The sequence below is a fragment of the Anolis carolinensis genome, unplaced genomic scaffold (genome assembly GCF_035594765.1).
Source record: "Anolis carolinensis isolate JA03-04 unplaced genomic scaffold, rAnoCar3.1.pri scaffold_14, whole genome shotgun sequence".
Lineage (NCBI taxonomy): Eukaryota > Metazoa > Chordata > Lepidosauria > Squamata > Dactyloidae > Anolis > Anolis carolinensis.
The window spans coordinates 765,515-784,664 of NW_026943825.1; the positions used below are offsets into that span (position 1 = coordinate 765,515).

General features: G+C 39.9%; 1 protein-coding gene across 1 annotated transcript; it reads left to right on the plus strand.

Annotated features, from left to right (window-relative positions):
* The first annotated feature begins 1,741 nt into the window (after positions 1-1,741).
* Positions 1,742-15,090, plus strand: LOC100557207 (solute carrier family 22 member 6-A). Its single transcript, XM_003230012.4, has 10 exons — positions 1,742-2,754; positions 4,212-4,315; positions 5,369-5,523; positions 7,266-7,434; positions 7,632-7,755; positions 9,583-9,698; positions 10,660-10,874; positions 12,345-12,453; positions 12,793-12,996; positions 14,238-15,090. Exons 1-10 carry the CDS (start codon positions 2,350-2,352, stop codon positions 14,323-14,325), a joined length of 1,689 nt encoding a protein of 562 aa, XP_003230060.2. The 5' UTR covers positions 1,742-2,349; the 3' UTR covers positions 14,326-15,090.
* Positions 15,091-19,150: the final 4,060 nt, after the last annotated feature.

A 19,150-nucleotide genomic window follows, 5' to 3' on the forward strand; every position in this document is an offset into this window, starting at 1 on the left:
GTCCGCTGCCCTGATGCCATCACTCTTTTATATATATAGATTTATATTAATTTATATTAATTTATATCCTGCCCTTCACACCCCGAAGGGGACTCAGAGTAGATTACAAATTAAATTTACATATAATATTACTAGCATAGCACACTACTGGCAATAAATTACTATATTGTACTATATCAGTATATTGTAATATTATTATTAATATTACATGGAATATATAATATATAATTAACATTATTATATTATTAGTATTATACTGTATTACAAAATAATATTATTAATATTATATTCATATACAATATATTATATATTATATATTATAAAGGCTTCCCCTGAAAGCCCTGCAGAATATTAATTACCATATATACTCAAAGATAAGCCGAGTTTTTCAACATACAATATATATTATTAGTATAGCACAATATAAGCATTACATATGCATTATATATCATTATATTGTACTATACAACTATATTGCAATATTATTAGTAATATTGCATGTAATATAAACATACAATTATAATAGCGTATTATTATTATTACATTGTATTACATCATAATACTATTAATATTATATGTATATACAATATATTACTGTATATACTCCAAGACAATCCGAGTTTTTTGGCCCTTTTTTTGAGCTGAAAAAGCCTTCCCTGGCTTATAATGGGGTCAAGGTCAAGGCTGGGCAACAGAACCTGGAGGCCATGGCTTGCAATAGATTACATTTAATATATAATATATAATTAATATTATTATATAGGATCTATTCCTCTCTTACCCTCCCTTATCAGTGTGTTTTCCAAAGCCTCCCTTTCTCTTAAACAAGGGAATGTTTTGAAAAGGGAAAGACGCCCTTGCAAGCCATGAAGAAGAAAAATATATATCCATCAATCTTATGAAATTTTATATTTCCCCTGAAATATTTGTCAAACTCTCCTACAGATATATAGGCATTAACCCCCTGCATGCATTTGCAATTCCTATGCAAGATAAACGGGCCGGCAGAACCTTGGATAAGCGAATATGTTGGATAATAAGGAGAGATTAAGGAAAAGCCTATTACACATCAAATTAGGTTATGATTTTACAAATTAAGCACCAAAACATCATGTTTAACAACAAATTGGACAGAAAAAGTAGTTCAATACACAGTAATGCTATGTAGTAATTACTGTATTTATGTATTTAGCACCAAAATATCACAATGTATTGAAAACACTGACTACAAAAATGCGTTGGATAATCCAGAACGTTGGATAAGCAAGGCTTGGATAAGTGAGACTCTACTGTATTATTAGTATTATACTGTATTACAAAATAATATTATTAATATTATATGCATATACAATATATTATAATATTATATATTATATATTATTAAGGCTTCCCCTGAAAGCCCTGCAGAATATTAATTACCATATACAGTAGAGTCTCACTCATCCAACATAAACGGGCCGGCAGAACGTTGGATAAGCGAATATGTTATCAGTTATGAGAAGGCACCTGTGAACATCCAAGTTTTCAGATGTATATGTAAGATACTTTTGCATTGTTTATCCCATATGATACCATAGGACTGGGCACCGATATAGTGAATGAAATATGTATATGATGCTCTAATATACATATTGTTTACATCATATGTTTTGAACCATTATTGTGCATTATATATCTTGTCACATTGTTTAGAATAATAATAATAATAATAATAATAATAATAATAATAATAATAATAATAATAATAATAATAAACAACTTTATGTTTATATCCCGCCCCATCTCCCCGAAGGGACTCAGGGCGGCTCACAACAGGGACAAACCCAACAACGACGCAATGTATTTGACAAAAACGTAAAACATTTAGACATCTGTGTTTATGTATTAGTATTTCAGACCCTAAACCTGGTGTCCACATCCCCTTGAGAGCAAACCAGTCCTGGCAGGCTCACAAAGGGAGTTAATCCCTAACGTGGTTGTGTGAATAATACACCCAAACACGTGGCAAAGGGTCACGAAGGACCACGTCTCTCCGTCTGAGGCTGACCTCTGGGCCCAGAGAGGCTCCCGGTGTTCACTTTCACCCCTTTTGCGCCCTTAATGCGGTCACACTTTAACCAATTGTGGACTTTATATACACCGGGAGCCCCATCCCGACCTCTTCTGGATCTTCTTACGGGACAGAGAAAAAGCCACACTGATGTTGAGCAAGATGGCCAAGCGATGATGTTCTGGTTTCACGGTGGACAACAAGACTCATGTTAGTGGCGAAACCATCATCATCATTATTGGTCTTTTCTTGATAGAGCTTGGTCTTTCTTGAAGGCCACGTCTTTCTTGAAGGCCACCATGAGCTTTGCAGAGCTTTTGGAGCACGTGGGGAGCATGGGGCGCTTCCAGGTGGTCTACGTGACGTTGTTGTCGCTCCCGGTGTTGCTGATGGCCAGCCACATGATGCTGCAGAACTTCACGGCGGCCCTGGGCGACCACCGCTGCGTGGTCCGCTACGAGGACGGCCCCGGGAACCGGAGCCTGGGAGAAGAGGAGCTCCTCGCCGTGGCCATCCCGCGGGACGAACGGAGACGCCCCGAGCAGTGTCGCCGCTTCGTCCGGCACCAGTGGTGGCTCCTGAACGCCAGCATCCTCAACGGGACCCACGGCGGGGCTCACAATGTGACCCACCTGGAAACGGAGCCGTGCCGAGACGGATGGGTTTACGACCGCAGCACCTTCTCCAATACCTTCGTCATGGAGGTGAGTGAGGCCACGCTTCTCCCGCCTCGTTTTGCCCACCTGATCCTGGATTTCGTGCCGCTTCCACTTACAGTAGAGTCTCACTTATCCAACATAAACGGGTCGGCAGAATGTTGGATAAGCGAATATGTTGGATAATAAGGAGGCATTAAGGAAAAGCCTATTACACATCAAATTAGGTTATGATTTTACAAATGAAGCACCAAAACATCATGTTAGACAACAAATTTGGCAGAAAAAGTAGTTCAATACGCAGTAATGCTATGTAGTAATTACTGTATTTATGAATTTAGCACCAAAATATCATGTTATATTGAAAACATTGACTACAAAAATGTGTTGGATAATCCAGAACGTTGGATAAGCGAGTGTTGAATAAGTGAGACTCTACTGTATTTTATTTACTTATTTACAGCATTTATATTCTGCCCTTCTCACCCCGAAGGGGACTCAGGGCGGATTACATTACACATATAGGCAAACATTCAATGCCTTTTAACATAGAACAAAGACAAGACAAACATAGGCTCCGAGCGGGCCTCGAACTCATGACCTCCTGGTCAGAGTGATTCATTGCAGTTAACTGTAGTTGGCTTGCTTTCCTGCCTGCGCCACAGCCCGGGCACTTCACTCTATGTCCACTTTAATGTGGCCTAGGGGATAAAAGCCTCGTGACTTGAAGGTTGGGTTGCTGACCTGAAGGCTGCCAGGTGCGAATCCCACCCGGGGAGAAGGTGGATGAGCTCCCTCTGTCAGCTCCAGCTCCAGGCAGGGATATGAGAGAAGCCTCCCACAAGGATAGTAAAAACATCAAAACATCTGGGCAATGTCCCCTGGGCAACATCCTTGCAGACGGCCAATTCTCTCACTCCAGAAGCAACTCCGGTTGCTCCTGACACGAAAAAAAAAAATGTACAGCCAGCCCCCAAGTTAGGAACAAGATAGGTTCTGTAGTTTTCCAGCCAAATATATGTGTGTAGGTATGTACCGTATATACTCAAGTATAAGCCAATCCGAATATAAGCCGAGGCACCTAATTTTACCACAAAAAAACTGGGAAAACATTGACTCCAGTATAAGCCGAGAGACCAATAAAATTACATTACCATATATACTTGAGTATAAGCCGGCCCGAGTATAAGCCGAGGCACCTAATTTTACCACAAAAAAACTGGGAAAACATTGACTCCAGTATAAGCCGAGGGTGGCAAATTTCAGAAATAAAAACAGATACCAGTAAAATTACATTAATTGAGGCATCGGTAGGTTAAATGTTTTTGAATATTTACATCAAGCTCAAATTGAAGATAAGACTGTCCAACTCTGATCAAATTCAAATGTGGGCAGACCAGGTATGCATGCAAGTTGGGTCCAGATCCATCACGTATGGCCAAACCCTTCTAGTCCATGGAGGTCTTCACAGTTGGACAACTTCTCTCCTCTCCATCCTTTTGCAGTGGGACCTTGTTTGCTCTTCAAGGACCTTGAAAGAAATGGCCCAGTCGATCTACATGGCTGGCGTCTTGGTTGGAGGCGTCATCTTTGGTGGCCTTTCAGACAAGTAAGTGGATACGGAGATCGACTGGTCTTTATGGCAACCCCAGGTGACCCTCTCTCAGGGTTTTCCGAGGCTGAGAGTGTTGATATTCGTTGTAATTGCGTTATTCTGTTTTGTTTTGGGCATCGCCCCATGTTAGCCGCCCCGAGTCCCTTCGGGTAGATGGTGGCAGGATGGAAAAATAAAGTATTATTATTATTATTTTATTATGACACAGCAAACTAGATAGATATGCTGGATTTCATACCACAAAATCACAAGTTGAACACTTTCCAAGTGTCTAGGACTGTGTGATGTATTATTATTATATTTTATTATGACACAGCAAACAAGATAGATGTGCTGGATTTCATACCACAAAATCACAAGTCGAACACTTCCCAAGTGTCTAGGACTGTGTGATTTATTATTATTATTATTATTATTATTATTATTATTATTATATTTTATTATGACACAGCAAACAAGATAGATGTGCTGAATTTCGTATCACAAAATCACAAGTCGAACACTTCCCAAGTGTCTAGGACTGTGCGATGTATTATTATTATTATTATTATTATTATTATTATTATTATTATTATTATTATTATATTTTATTATGACACAGCAAAGAAGATAGATGTGCTGGATTTCATACCACAAAATCACAAGTCGAACACTTCCCAAGTGTCTAGGACTGTGCGATGTATTATTATTATTATTATTATATTTATATTTTATTATGACACAGCAAACAAGATAGACGTGCTGGATTTCATACCACAAAATCACAAGTCGAACACTTCCCAAGTGTCTAGGACTGTGCGATGTATTATTATTATTATTATTATTATTATTATTATTATTATTATTATTATTATTATTATTATATTATGACACAGCAAACAAGATAGATATGCTGGATTCCCTTTGTTGGGAGGTGTTAGCTAGCTCTGTCTGGGATTTCATGGAAAACACACAAGTCAGTGATTCCGGCCATGAAGTCCTTCAACGACACAATCCTATGGATGTTTCTCCACGTCGAAAGGCTTTTGATCCTTTTCTCTTCCGCAGGTTTGGACGCCGGTTGATCCTGATCTGGTCTTACCTGCAGCTGGCCGTCTCTGGGACCGTGACCGCCTTCTCCCCCAATTTCAGTGTCTATTGCGTCTTCCGCTTCCTGACGGGGATGGCCTATTCGGGGGTGGTCCTCAACTGCGTCTCTATGAGTGAGCAGCCCCGGCCGTTCTCTTCCATGGGGGCTGGGGGTTTTTAGAGAGAGACTGCATGGCCATCTGTCGGGAATGGTTTGTCTTCCTGTCTGGCAGAAGGAGGTTGGACTGGTTGGACCTGGGGCTTTCACCCAGCTTTAGGATTCAATAAATAATCATCATCATCATCTTTTATAATAATATTGACAATGATGATGGAATATCCTTTTCTGGAGATCTTTAAACCGATGCTAGCTGGTCATCTGTCAGAAGTGGTTTGATGGTGTCTTCCCATCTGGCAGTAGGGGTTGAACTGGATGACCCTGGGGTTTTCTCCCAGTTATAGGATTCAATAATAATAATAATATTTGGAAACAATAGGCATTGACAAAATCACGATCTGCCAACTGCAAAAGGCCACCCTACTGGGATCTGCGCGCATCATCCGAAAATACATCACACAGTCCTAGACACTTGGGAAGTGTTCAACTTGTGGTTTTGTGATACGAAATCCAGCATATCTATCTCGTTTGCTGTGTCATAATAAAATAATAATAATAATAAATTACGATCTGCCAACTGCAAAAGGCCACCCTACTGGCATCTGCACGCATCATCCGAAAATACATCACACAGTCCTAGACACTTGGGAAGTGTTCGACTTGTGATTTTATGATACAAAATCCAGCATATCTATCTCGTTTGCTGTGTCATAATAAAATAATAATAATAATAATAATAATAATAATAATAATAATAATAATAATAATAATAATAATAAATTATGATCTGCCATCTGCAAAAGGTCACCCTACTGGGATCTGCACACATCATCCGAAAATACATCACACAGTCCTAGACACTTGGGAAGTGTTCAACTTGTGGTTTTGTGCTACGAAATCCAGCATGTCTATCTTGTTTGCTGTGTCATAATAAAATAATAATAATAATAATAATACATCACACAGTCCTAGACACTTGGGAAGTGTTCAACTTGTGGTTTTGTGCTACGAAATCCAGCATGTCTATCTTGTTTGCTGTGACATAATAAAATAATAATAATTTATAATAATATTAATGATGATGGAATATGTGGAGGTCTTCCAGCAGAGGCTGGATGACCATCTGTCAGGAGTGGTTTGATGGTATCTTCCTGCAAGGAAGAATGGGGTTGAACTGGATGGCCCTTGGGCTCTTTTCCAACTCTAGGATGCAATAATAATAATAATAATAATAATAATAATAATAATAATAATAATAATAATAATAATTATTATTATTATTATTATTTATAATAATGATGCTGAAGCTGATGGACTCTCCTTCTCCAGAGATCATTTAGCAGAGGCTGTATGGCCATCTGTCCAGAATGGTTTGATGGTGTCCTTTCTGGAAGAATGGGATTGATTGGATGGCTCTTGGGGTTTCTTCCAACTCTAGGAGTCAATCCTCCTTCTCCTTCTCATCTTTATTATTATTATTATTATTATTATTATTATTATTATTATTATTATTATTATTATTATCAAGATTGAATTTAAAAGACTCTGGCAGAAAACAGTGGAGGTGGTCCCGGTGGTGACGGGCACACTGGGTGCTGTGCCAAAAGATCTCAGCCAGCATTTGGAAACAATAGACATTGACAAAATCACGATCTGTCAACTGCAAAATCACGATTTGTCAACTGCTGGGATCTGCACGCTGGCCCTTGTAGTGTCTTCTGTGATTCCTGCCATAACCCAACGTGTGACTCCCAACAGGCGTGGAATGGACAGCGACCAGGACGCGGCCCATCCTGGGGGCCCTGACCGGCTACTCCTACACCACGGGGCAGATCCTCTTGGCGGGTCTGGCCTACCTCATTCCAGAATGGCGTCACTTGCAACTGGCCGTCTCTTTGCCGTATTTTCTCTTCTTCTTCTACTCCTGGTAAAGCCCTTGATGACCCAATTATCACATGACTTGTGCAAGGACACAGAGGGCAGGCTTGACGGCTGGCCATCTGTTGGGAGGGCTTGGATGGTGCCTTCCTGAATGGCAGAAGGGGGTTGGACTGGATGGCCCTCAGGGATCTCTTCCAACTCTAGGATTCTAGGGTTCTTTTCTCGCCCATTTGGCTCTTGCAGGTGGTTTGCCGAATCGGCCCGCTGGCTGGTGACCGCTTGCAAGCTAGACTGGGCCACCAAGGAGCTGAAGAGGGTGGCCCGGATCAACGGGAAGCCTGAAGTGGCCGACAAGCTGACCATTGAGGTGAGATTGGCTAGAGCCTCAACATTGACAAAATCTGGCTACCAGTATTAAAAAACTCAAAAATCAGAACACATATTTCATTCACTAAATCGGTGCCCAGTCCTATGGTATCATACCACGTTCTGGTTTGCTTTCAAGGGGATGTGGACACCAAGTTTAGGGTCTGAAATACAGTAGAGTCTCACTTATCCAAGCCTCGCTTATCCAAGCCTCTGGATTATCCAAGCCATTTTTGTAGTCAATGTTTTCAATATATCGTGATATTTTGGTGCTAAATTCGTAAATACAATAATTACTACATAGCATTACTGCATCTTGAACTACTTTTTCTGTCAAATTTGTTGTATAACATGATGTTTTGGTGCTTAATTTGTAAAATCATAACCTAATTTGATGTTTAATAGGCTTTTCCTTAATCCATCCTTATTATCCAAGATATTCGCTTATCCAAGCTTTTGCCGGCCCGTTTAGCTTGGATAAGTGAGACTCTACTGTACTAATAGATAAACACAGGTATCTATTCTAAACAATGCGACAAGATATATAAAAGCACAAAAGATATGATGTAAACAATATGTATATTAGAGCATCATATACATATTTCATTCACATATTTCATTCACTAAATCGGTGCCCAGTCCTATGGTATCATACCACGTTCTGGTTTGCTCTCAAGGGAATGTGGACACCAAGTTTAGGGTCTGAAATACTAATAGATACACACAAATGTCTATTCTAAACAATGTGACAAGATATATAACGCACAATAATGGTTCAAAACATATGATGTAAACAATATGTATATTAGAGCATCATATACGTATTTCATTCACTATATCGGTGCCCAGTCCTATGGTATCATATGGGATAAACAATGCAAAAGTATCTTACATCTAAGATGAAAATGAACAAAATCTGGCTACCAGTATTAAAAAACTCAAAAATCAGAACAGTAGATGGGAAGCAACACTCTGAGGGCAGAGGAGCTCCAGGGACGGCTAATGACTCTGAACAAAGGATGCCCCCAGGCAAGAGACAAACCTTTCCAATGCTAATTAGGGTGATTAGGGTGATAGCCACAGAGTTCACCCCAGTTTAAGGTTCTCCCCATGATCTTATAGCACCTTAACTTCCTTCATGTTTACAAATTTCACTCAATGCACTTTGCCAAGTCCATTTTATGATTTTATTGCTGTGTTTTATCATGTGTTTTATAATGATTGTGATTTTATTTTATGCCTTTTAATTTTATTTGTGTGTGTTTTTTGTATTTGATACCACTGTGTGCTTGTTTTATATCTGTGAGCCACCCCAAGTCCCTCTGGGGAGATGGTGGCGGGGTATAAAAATAAAATAATAATAATAATAATAATAATAATAATAATAATAATTATAACTACAACATTCACGTGACTTCCAACTGAACTCTTCTCACACCCTGGACTTCACACAGATATATATTTTTTCCTTCCTTGCCTAGTTTCTCCATGCCTCACAACCTCTGAGGAGGCCTGACATAGATGTGGGCGAAACGTCAGGAGAGAATGCTTCTAGAACATGGCCATACAGCCCGGAATATATACAACAACCTATTGACATCAGGCATGGGCAATCTCTGGCCATCCTGGTGTTTTGGGCTTCAGTTCCCACAATGTTTAACAGAGGAGGGAGGGAGGGAGGGAGGGAGGGAGGGAGGGAGGGAGGGAGGGAGGGAGGAAGGAAGGAAGGAAGGAAGGAAGGAAGGAAGGAAGGAAGGAAGGAAGGAAGGAAGGAAGGAAAGCTAAATCTCCGCTTGCCATAATTTTTTCTGCTTCCCACTCTCTCCAGTTCTTGAGGTCTCACATGAAAGAAGAAATGGCTTCTTTGAAAGCAAGCCATTCCATTTTGGACCTGGTGCGGACGCGCACCATGCGCCGCATTTCCTGCTGCTTATCCTTTGTGTGGTGAGTTACGGAGTATTATTTATTTAATACATTTATATCCCGCCCTTCTCACCCCGAAGGGGACTCAGAGCGGCTTACAAATTAAATTTACATACAATATTATATTATTAGCTTAGCACAATACTGGCAATAAATTACTATATTGTACTATATCAATATATTGTAATATTATTATTAATATTACATGTAATCTATATATATAAATGAATGATGGCATCACGGCGACCCACAAAACAAAAAAACTACAGGCCGCCCAACCTCGAAATTTGACAACACAACCCATCATCCACGCCTCTAGGTTGATACAACAAAAAGAAAAGAAAAATAAAGTCCTAATTAGAGGGAAAGAAATAATTGTTTTTATCCAATTACTGCCAGTTTAGAGGGTTAATCTCTGCCCACTTGGGCTCCTAGCAACCAACTCAGCCCAGGGACAGGCAGACTCAGGCCTCACTTAGGTCTCTTCCACAGATTATCTAATTTGCACTGGATTATATGGCAGTGTAGACTCAAGGCCCTTCCACACAGCTATATAACCCATTTAGAATCTTATATTATCTGCTTTGAACTGGATTATCTTGACTCCACACTGCCATATAATCCACTTCAGTGTGCATACTAAACATAAAGACAACCATACAACAGACATTTAATACCACCACTACCTCAACAATTTCTCACCAACACCATCAGACAATGCCATAGCAACGCGTGGCCGGGCACAGCTAGTAATAATAATAATAATAATAATACAGTAGAGTCTCACTTATCCAACATAAACGGGCCAGCAGAATGTTGGACAAGCGAATATGTTGGATATGTGGGATTTCATCTGTATGTGGGTCCAGTTTCTAACGCTGCCCTGATGGAGTCATGCCAGAAGACCCAGAAGGTCTTGGAAAGAAGTTCTAGGTCTCCCAATGCAAATGCTTCTTCTAGCCCTCCTCCGCTTCCCTCCCAGGTTCTCCACCAGCTTCGCTTACTACGGACTGGTCATGGACCTGCAGAACTTTGGTACTAACATCTACTTGACCCTCCTCATTTTTGGAGCCGTGGACTTCCCCGCCAAATTGGTCTCGGTGTTCGGCATCAGTTACGTCGGGCGCCGGCCGACCCAAGCGGCTTGCCTGATCTTGGCTGGACTCACCATCTTGGCCAATATCTTCATCCCTCAAGGTGAGGTGGCCCCTTCTGTGCTGGCAGGAGGCACCCGTGACCATGAGTAAAACCCACTGGGAAGAGGTTATGGGTGGGACAAGCCATGCGGGAGAGGAAGGACAGGCATTCGAGATCAAGGTCTTCAGGACCTTGGACAGGTCACTTAAGACACCAGAGCCCATTCACAGCCAGGACTCGAATGCGTCCAGTTATTCTAGCATTTTATTATATTTATATTTAAATATATATATTGGGCCACTTCTAGCAGCAGAGGGTCACTTCACCCAGAAACAGCCTTGGTAGTATAAAAATACGTCCGTATGTCTGTCCATCTATCTATCCATCCATCTATCTATCTACCTACCTATCTATAAACTGGACCACGTCACCTAACAACAGAGGGTCACTTCACCCAGAAACAGCCTTGGTAGTATAAAATACGTACATCTGTCTGTCTGTCTGTCTGTCTATCTATCTATCTATCTATCTATAAATAAATTGGACCACTTCACCTAGCAAAAGAGGGTCACTTCACCCAGGAACAGCTTTGGTAGTACAAAAATACATCTGTCTGTCTGTCCATCTATCCATCTATTTATCTATCTGTCTGTCTGTCTGTCCGTCCGTCCGTCTATAAATTGAACCACTTCACCTAGTAACAGAGGGTCACTTCACCCAGAAACAGCCTTGGTAGTACAAAAATACATCCGTCTATCTATCTATCTATCTATCTATCTATCTATCTATCTATCTATCTACCTACCTACCTACCTACATACCTACCTATCTATCTATCTATCTATCTATCTATCTATCTATCTATAAATTGGACCACTTCACCTAGCAACAGAGGGTCACTTAATAATAATAATAACAATAACAATAATAATAATAATAATAAGAAGAAGAAGAAGAAGAAGTATATTTATGTCCTGCCTCCATCTTCCCCGAATGGGACTCGGGGCGGCTTACAGCAAAATCAAATACAAAGCAATAATAAAATATGAAAAATCAAAGAACAAAAACCAAAACAAAATACACACACAAAATATACACTTCACCCAGAAACAGCCTTGATAGTATAAAAATACGTCCGTCCAACTGTCCATCTATCTATCTATCTATCTATCTATCTATCTATCTATCTATCTATCTATCTATCTCTCTATCTATCTATCTAGCCATCTATCTATCTATAAATTGAACCACTTCACCTAGCAACAGAGGGTCACTTCACCCAGAAACAGCCTTGGTAGTACAAAAATACATCCGTCTGTCTGTCTGTCTGTCTGTCTATCTATCTATCTATCTATCTATCCATCCATCCATCCATCTATAAATTGGACCACTTCACCTAGCAACAGAGGGTCACTTTACCTAGAAACAGCCTTGGTAGTACAAAAAGACATCTATCTATCTATCTATCTATCTATCTATCTATCTATCTATCTATCTGTGAGATGATGATGATGATGATTATTATTTCAGAGATGCCAACCGTGAGGACTGCCCTTGCCGTCTTTGGGAAAGGCTGCTTGTCTGCCTCATTCAACTGCGTCTACTTATACACCGGAGAACTTTACCCAACGGTGCTCAGGTGAGGCTGGGAAAAGAGTTGTAGTTCTGTGAGGCATTTAGTGCGATCCAGTGCCATCGCAAACTACAAATCCCATTGGTGCAAAACTGCGTTGATTCTACAGCGTAGACACACCCCTGGAGGATGAGGAGGAGGAGGAGGAGGATAGAAATCTGCAATGCCATACTTGGTGCCGCCACAAACTACAAATCCCAGGATCCCGGGGCAGTTCAAATGGTGCCAAATTGCATCGATTCTAGTGTAGACGCACCCCTGGAGAAGGACAGAAATCTCACTCTGCAATGCTATATTTTGATAGGTAATAACGGCACAAAACCACTCTTTTGCTTGGACTTCCAGGCAGACCGGCATGGGACTGGGCAACACGATGGCCCGCCTGGGGGGAATGGTAGCCCCCTTGGTGAAGTTGTCCGGCGAGTTCATCCCTTTCCTGCCCCCCTTGATCTACGGAGCGGCCCCCATTGTCTCTGGGGTCGCCGCAGCCTTCCTACCAGAGACACGCAACGTCCCTCTGCCGGAAACAATAGAAGAGGTGGAGAGCAAGTGAGTATATAAAGGGAGACGAGATTGCCACTCTTGAGTCTCAAAATTTATTTTATTTATTTATTACTGACATTGATATCCCGCCCTTCCCACCCCAAAGGGGACTCAGGGTGGCTCACAAGTCATATGTACGTACAATATATTATATAATTCGCATAGCACAATATAAACATTAAATATTACTATATTGTATTATTATTATTATTATTATTATTATTAGCGACATTTATATCCTGCCCTTCTCACCCCGAAGGGGACTCAGGGCAGCTCACAAGTCATATGTACATACAATATATTATATTATTCGTATAGCACAATATAAGCGTTATATATTACTATATTGTACTATAACCCTATATTGTAATATTATTAGTAATATTACATGTAATATAAATATACCATTATCAGAGTGTATTATTATTATTATTATTATTATGGGCCCCTGATGGCACAGTGGGGTTGACCTGATGACCGGTGGGGTTGGGGGGAACGGACCTTCCTTTCTGGGAATTGTAGTTCACCCACAACCAGGGAAACTGTGACCTCCACCAATGATGGACCTGGTCCAATTGGCATACAGAACTCCCAAGCTAACTCAATGTACTGGAGAGGTTTGAGGGGACTGATTCACCATTGTGGGAGTTGTAGTTTACCCTACAGTCAGCCAGAGAGTACACTGAACTCCAATTTGCCCAACATAATGAACGTTAAGTACTGATGGATTTCTTGGGGTTGACCTGGCATGGTGTGAGTTGTAGTTAATCCACAACCTTATGCATTTTGTACAATTTAAAAACTGACCTTTTCAAATTAAGTGCGCAACGCTGGGTACCAAAGCTTATACACACATACACACATATACATATACATATACAGTAGAGTCTCACTTATCCAACATAAATGGGCGGCAGAATGTTGGATAAGCGAATATGTTGGATAATAAGGAGGCATTAAGGAAAAGCCTATTAAACATCAAATTAGGTTATGATTTTACAAATGAAGCACAAAAACATCATGTTAGACAACAAATTTGGCAGAAAAAGTAGTTCAGTACGCAGTAATGCTATGTAGTAATTACTGTATTTATGAATTTAGCACCAAAATATCACAATATATTGAAAACATTGACTACAAAAATGTGTTGGATAATCCAGAACGTTGGATAAGCGAGTGTTGGATAAGTGAGACTCTACTGTACATATGCAAATGTTTATGTTGAATGGATGCTTTCTCCTTTTCAGATCCCTGCAGCAGAAGGACAAGACGCAGCAAGAACCTCTCAACCATCAAATGCAGGCTCTGCTCCAGTCCACTAAACCCGAAACATAACAAATTCGCCATCGAAAGGCAGAAGTAGCAAGCTGATATACCACGCTAATGAGCCAAAGTTTTGAGTCCAGGGCTTTAGGCGCTACCAGCTGAAAGATATGGATGGATTACTGTGGATTTAACTGGGAGAGGAAAAGCATCAACACAGATGGATGCTAATCAGAGGACAATGATATTTGCTGTCTCTGTGCCCTTGGGCTTTACAAACTTTGCCTGGAAGGGATGGTTGCATTCAAATAATAATAATAATAATAATAATAATAATAATAATAATAATAATAATAATAATAATAATAAGGCCACCTTATTGGGATCTGCACGCATTATTTGCCGATACATTACACAGCCCTAGACACTTGGAAAGTGTCCGACGTGTGATCCAATACAACATCTAGCAGAGTGTCTGCTGTGGACTCATCTTGTTGTTTTTCAAATAATAATATCAATAATAATAATAATAATAATAATAATAATAATAATAATAATAATAATAATAGACACTTGGGAAGAGTCTGGCGTGTGATCCAATACAACAGCCAGCAGAGTGTCTGCTGTGGACTCAAGACCTGGCTCTTTACTAGAGCTTTTAATCTATGTTAATTTTATTAATATTTGTATGTATGTATTTTTATCCTTTACAGTTTTATCTTGTAAATCGCCTAGAGCATCATGGATGGAGGGCGATTAATAAGTAATTAAATGATGATGATGATGATGATGATCTTGTTGTGCTTCAAATAATAATAATAATAATAACAACAACTACTACTGCTACTACTTTATTCTTGCATCCTGCTCTGTCTCCCTGAAGGGACTCGGGGCGGCTCACATGGGGACCAAGCCCAGTAATATATATACATATATATATATACACACACACACACACACACACCGTGTGTGTGTGTGTGTGTGTGTGTATGTATGTATGTATGTATGTATGTGTGTGTGTGTGTGTGTGTGTGTGTGTGTGTATATATATATATATATATATATATATATATATATATATATACACACGTTTGTAGGACTGAGTAAACAACAAAACCACCAAACCAAATCACACCAAATTTGGCCACAATACACCAACACATCCAAGGTATGTCCTTCATTCAACCCGCCCCCCCCCCCCAAAAAAAAACCAAAAACAGATTGGCTTAGGTATAACACAGCCAGGCATTGAAGCTGCAAGGCTATTCAGTGCAATTTAACCAGACCAACAAAGGATTAACCTTGGTAGAAAGTGGCCAGGCTTTGAAACAGCAATACAACTCTGTACTATTGAAGCTGGCCAATTAAAGATTCCCCTAGGCAGCAAGCAGCTAGGCTTTGAAGCAGCAAGGCTATTCATTGCAGCTCTCGCAGCCCAGAAAACCATTCCCCTAGAACGCAAGCCTTCCAAGCAGCAAGCCTATTCCGTTGCATTCTAACTCACCAAACAAGGATTCCCAGAAGAAGAAAACGGCCAGGCTTTGAGGCTGCAAGGCTATTCACTGCTCTTCCAACAAAGGATTCCCATAAGCCACAGCAACGCGTGGCCGGGCACAATAAAATACATCAACATAGGTACAGACTCTACTGTACTTGCCATTGCCTTTTAGCTATTAAAGACTATTACCATGAGATGTATTACGTACCAAGTAGCTCTTTCTCGGGAGGTTTTCAAGCTGTGGCTGGATGGCCATCTGTCGGGAGGGCTTTGAAGGTGTCTTCGTGCCTGGCAGAAGAGGGTTGGCCTGGATAGCCCTGAAGGCCTCTTCCAGTTCACTTTTTCTAAGTGTTGGCAGAACATGAAGACGAGACTAAAACACAAAAATAAACACCAAAAAGTTCATCATCTATTAAACTTACTATCGGATGGTTATAGCCCTTGTTAGTCTACTCCCTTTCAATGATATTTTTTAGTCACACCCCTACCTTTAATGACACTTTTCTAATTACAGTAGAGTCTCACTTATCCAAGCTAAACGGGCCGGCAGAACGTTGGATAAGGGAATATGTTGGATAATAAGGAGAGATTAAGGAGAAGCCTATTAGACATCAAATTAGGTTATGATTTTACAAATTAAGCACCAAAACAACACATTTAATAATAATAATAATAATAATAATAATAATAATAATAATAATAATAAAACTTTATTTATATCCCGCCACCATCTCCCCACGGGGACTCGGGGCGGCTTACATGGGGCAGTGGCCCAAACAACATAAGAACAAAATATAAGCAACACAATAAATCACAATATAAAAAGATAAAACAATAATACAATATATCAATATAAACAACAATACAAGATAAAAATTTCATTTACATTTGACAGAAAAGGTAGTTCAATACGCAGTAATGCAATGTAGTAATTACTATATTTACGAATTTAGCACCAAAATATCATGATGTATTGAAAACATGGACTACAAAAATGCGTTGGATAATCCAGAACATTGGATAAGCGGATGTTGGATAAGTGGGACTCTAGTGTAATTGACAAATTGATGTTGCTATTAGAACAATGGAATACAACGGATGTGACAAAGCAATCATGAAGAAGAGATTGCCTCTGAACATGTGCAGAGAGCAACATTCCGTTGTCCATCAGCAACCCCAATGGAGAAATTCCAGACTCATGAAGGGAAGCAAGAGGGAGTCACCCATGTACATCATCCAATTTGGAAGGGAAACGGCTGATTCTTCATTTTCCACATTTCAACATCTCGGCCGCTGATCCATAAAGGATGCATGCGGCCCCGTTGCGCATGAAGGGCTGAGTGGAGACGGAGCCAAAGGGTTACATACATGCGCTGCCATCTGCCCAGGCCCGGCTATTGGACAACTGAACTTTGCCTGCGGTTGTTGGGAAGAGAAATGATCAACCAGTTCTCAGAAAAATTCCCGAAAGCTTCGAAAGTTTGGATGTGGAACAAAGCTGATTCATAGTTGTACCAGCACTTTGTGAAGCAACAACTCCCATGATTCCAGAGCATTGAGCCATGAAAGTGGTGTCACTCCACATTCATTCCACAGTGTAGATACGCCCAAGGACAATGGGAGTTAGACCCATGGGTGTTTTCCTCTGTCAAAGGTCAGAGGAGTTTATCGTCTGGGACAGGCATAGACAAACTTCGGTCCTCCAGGTAACAGGCTCTGGCCCCTTCCTTTCCCCCCTCAGCCACTTTAAGCACCGTTTCTTACCAAACTAGAACTCCCAGGCTCCCATAACACTGAGCCATGGCAGTTCAACTGGTGTCAAACTGCATGCATTCTATATATGGATGCATCCTTGTTTGCAGCCAACTGAGACAATAATAATAATAATAATAATAATAATAATAATAATAATAATAATATGATGGGCACACTGGGTGCCACGCCAAAAGATCTCAGCCGGCATTTGGAAACAATAGACATTGACAAAATCACGATCTGTCAACTGCAAAAGGCCACCCGACTGGGATCTGCGGCATCATCCAAAAATACATCACACAGTCCTAGACACTTGGGAAGAGTTCGACTTGTGATTTTGTGAAACGAAATCCAGCATATCTGTCATGTTTGCTGTGTCATATAATAATAATAATAATAATAATAATAATAATAATAATAATAATAATAATATGCATCATCCGAAAATACATCACACAGTCCTAGACACTTGGGAAGTGTTCGACTTGTGATTTTGTGATAGAAAATCCAGCATATCTATCTTGTTTGCTGTGTCATATAATAATAATAATAATAATAATAATAATAATAATAATAATAATAATAATAATACGCATCATCCGAAAATACATCACACAGTCCTAGACACTTGGGAAGTGTTCGACTTGTGATTTTGTGATACGAAATCCAGCATGTCTATCTTGTTTGCTGTGTCGTATTATAATAATAATAATAATAATAATAATAATAATACGCATCATCCAAAAATACATCACACAGTCCTAGACACTTGGGAAGTGTTCGACTTGTGATTTTGTGATAGAAAATCCAGCATATCTATCTTGTTTGCTGTGTCATACAATAAAATAATAATAATTATTATTATTATTTTATTTTTATACCCCGCCTCTATGTGCCCAAAGGGGACTCAGGGCGACTTACATGGGGCCAAGCCCGAATAAAAACAATAGCAATATAAAACACAACAATAGACATGCACAATTATAAAAATTTAAACATTACCCAATAAAAACAAATGACAAGAACTAATAAGAACATGGATTAAAATGGAGAGGTTGTAAAAGTAGACTGGGTAAGGTGCACCCTATAAATATTGTAAACACGAGGTGACTGATAAAGTGCTGCAAATTCTTGGAAGTGCAGATTGGGATGGGAGTAGTAGACCCTGAGATCAGTTCTATTGTGTTTTAGCGTATTGTTATTGCTTGTGGTTTATACTGTTTTAATTGTTATTAATTTGCCTTTTGTTTTGTATTGTTATATTGTGTGTTGAGGCCTTGGCCTTTGTAAGCCGCATCGAGTCCTTCGGGAGATGCTAGCGGGGTACAAATAAAGTTTAATAATAAAAATAATAATAATAATCAGGTGATTTGCCCACTGAGACCACTGATTTGGTGCCGAGAATAAACAAAGTTTATTACTATTCATTGGGAAGGAAGAGATGTCATTTCACTTAGACTGAAAATGTTCCCAAACTGGTCCAATTTGTGGCGCAAGGCAAGGTTCAATGGTTCTGCTTTCCTGCCCCTTTCCCCACATCCTCTGAGCATCTTTTGATGACATTCCAACCACCACCGCCCCCCAGAAGGCATGGCTCTTTAGGTAACAATTAAACTTGTTTAGAAGCATTATATAAAGTTGTCG

Bases quoted from the DNA above. Each gene is read 5' to 3' on its own strand.
- LOC100557207 (XM_003230012.4), top strand. From the start codon at position 2,350: ATGAGCTTTGCAGAGCTTTTGGAGCACGTGGGGAGCATGGGGCGCTTC. The intron at 4,316-5,368 runs GTAAGTGGATAC...TCTCTTCCGCAG, and splicing joins TTTGGTGGCCTTTCAGACAA to GTTTGGACGCCGGTTGATCC. The intron at 7,756-9,582 runs GTGAGATTGGCT...CACTCTCTCCAG, and splicing joins CCGACAAGCTGACCATTGAG to TTCTTGAGGTCTCACATGAA.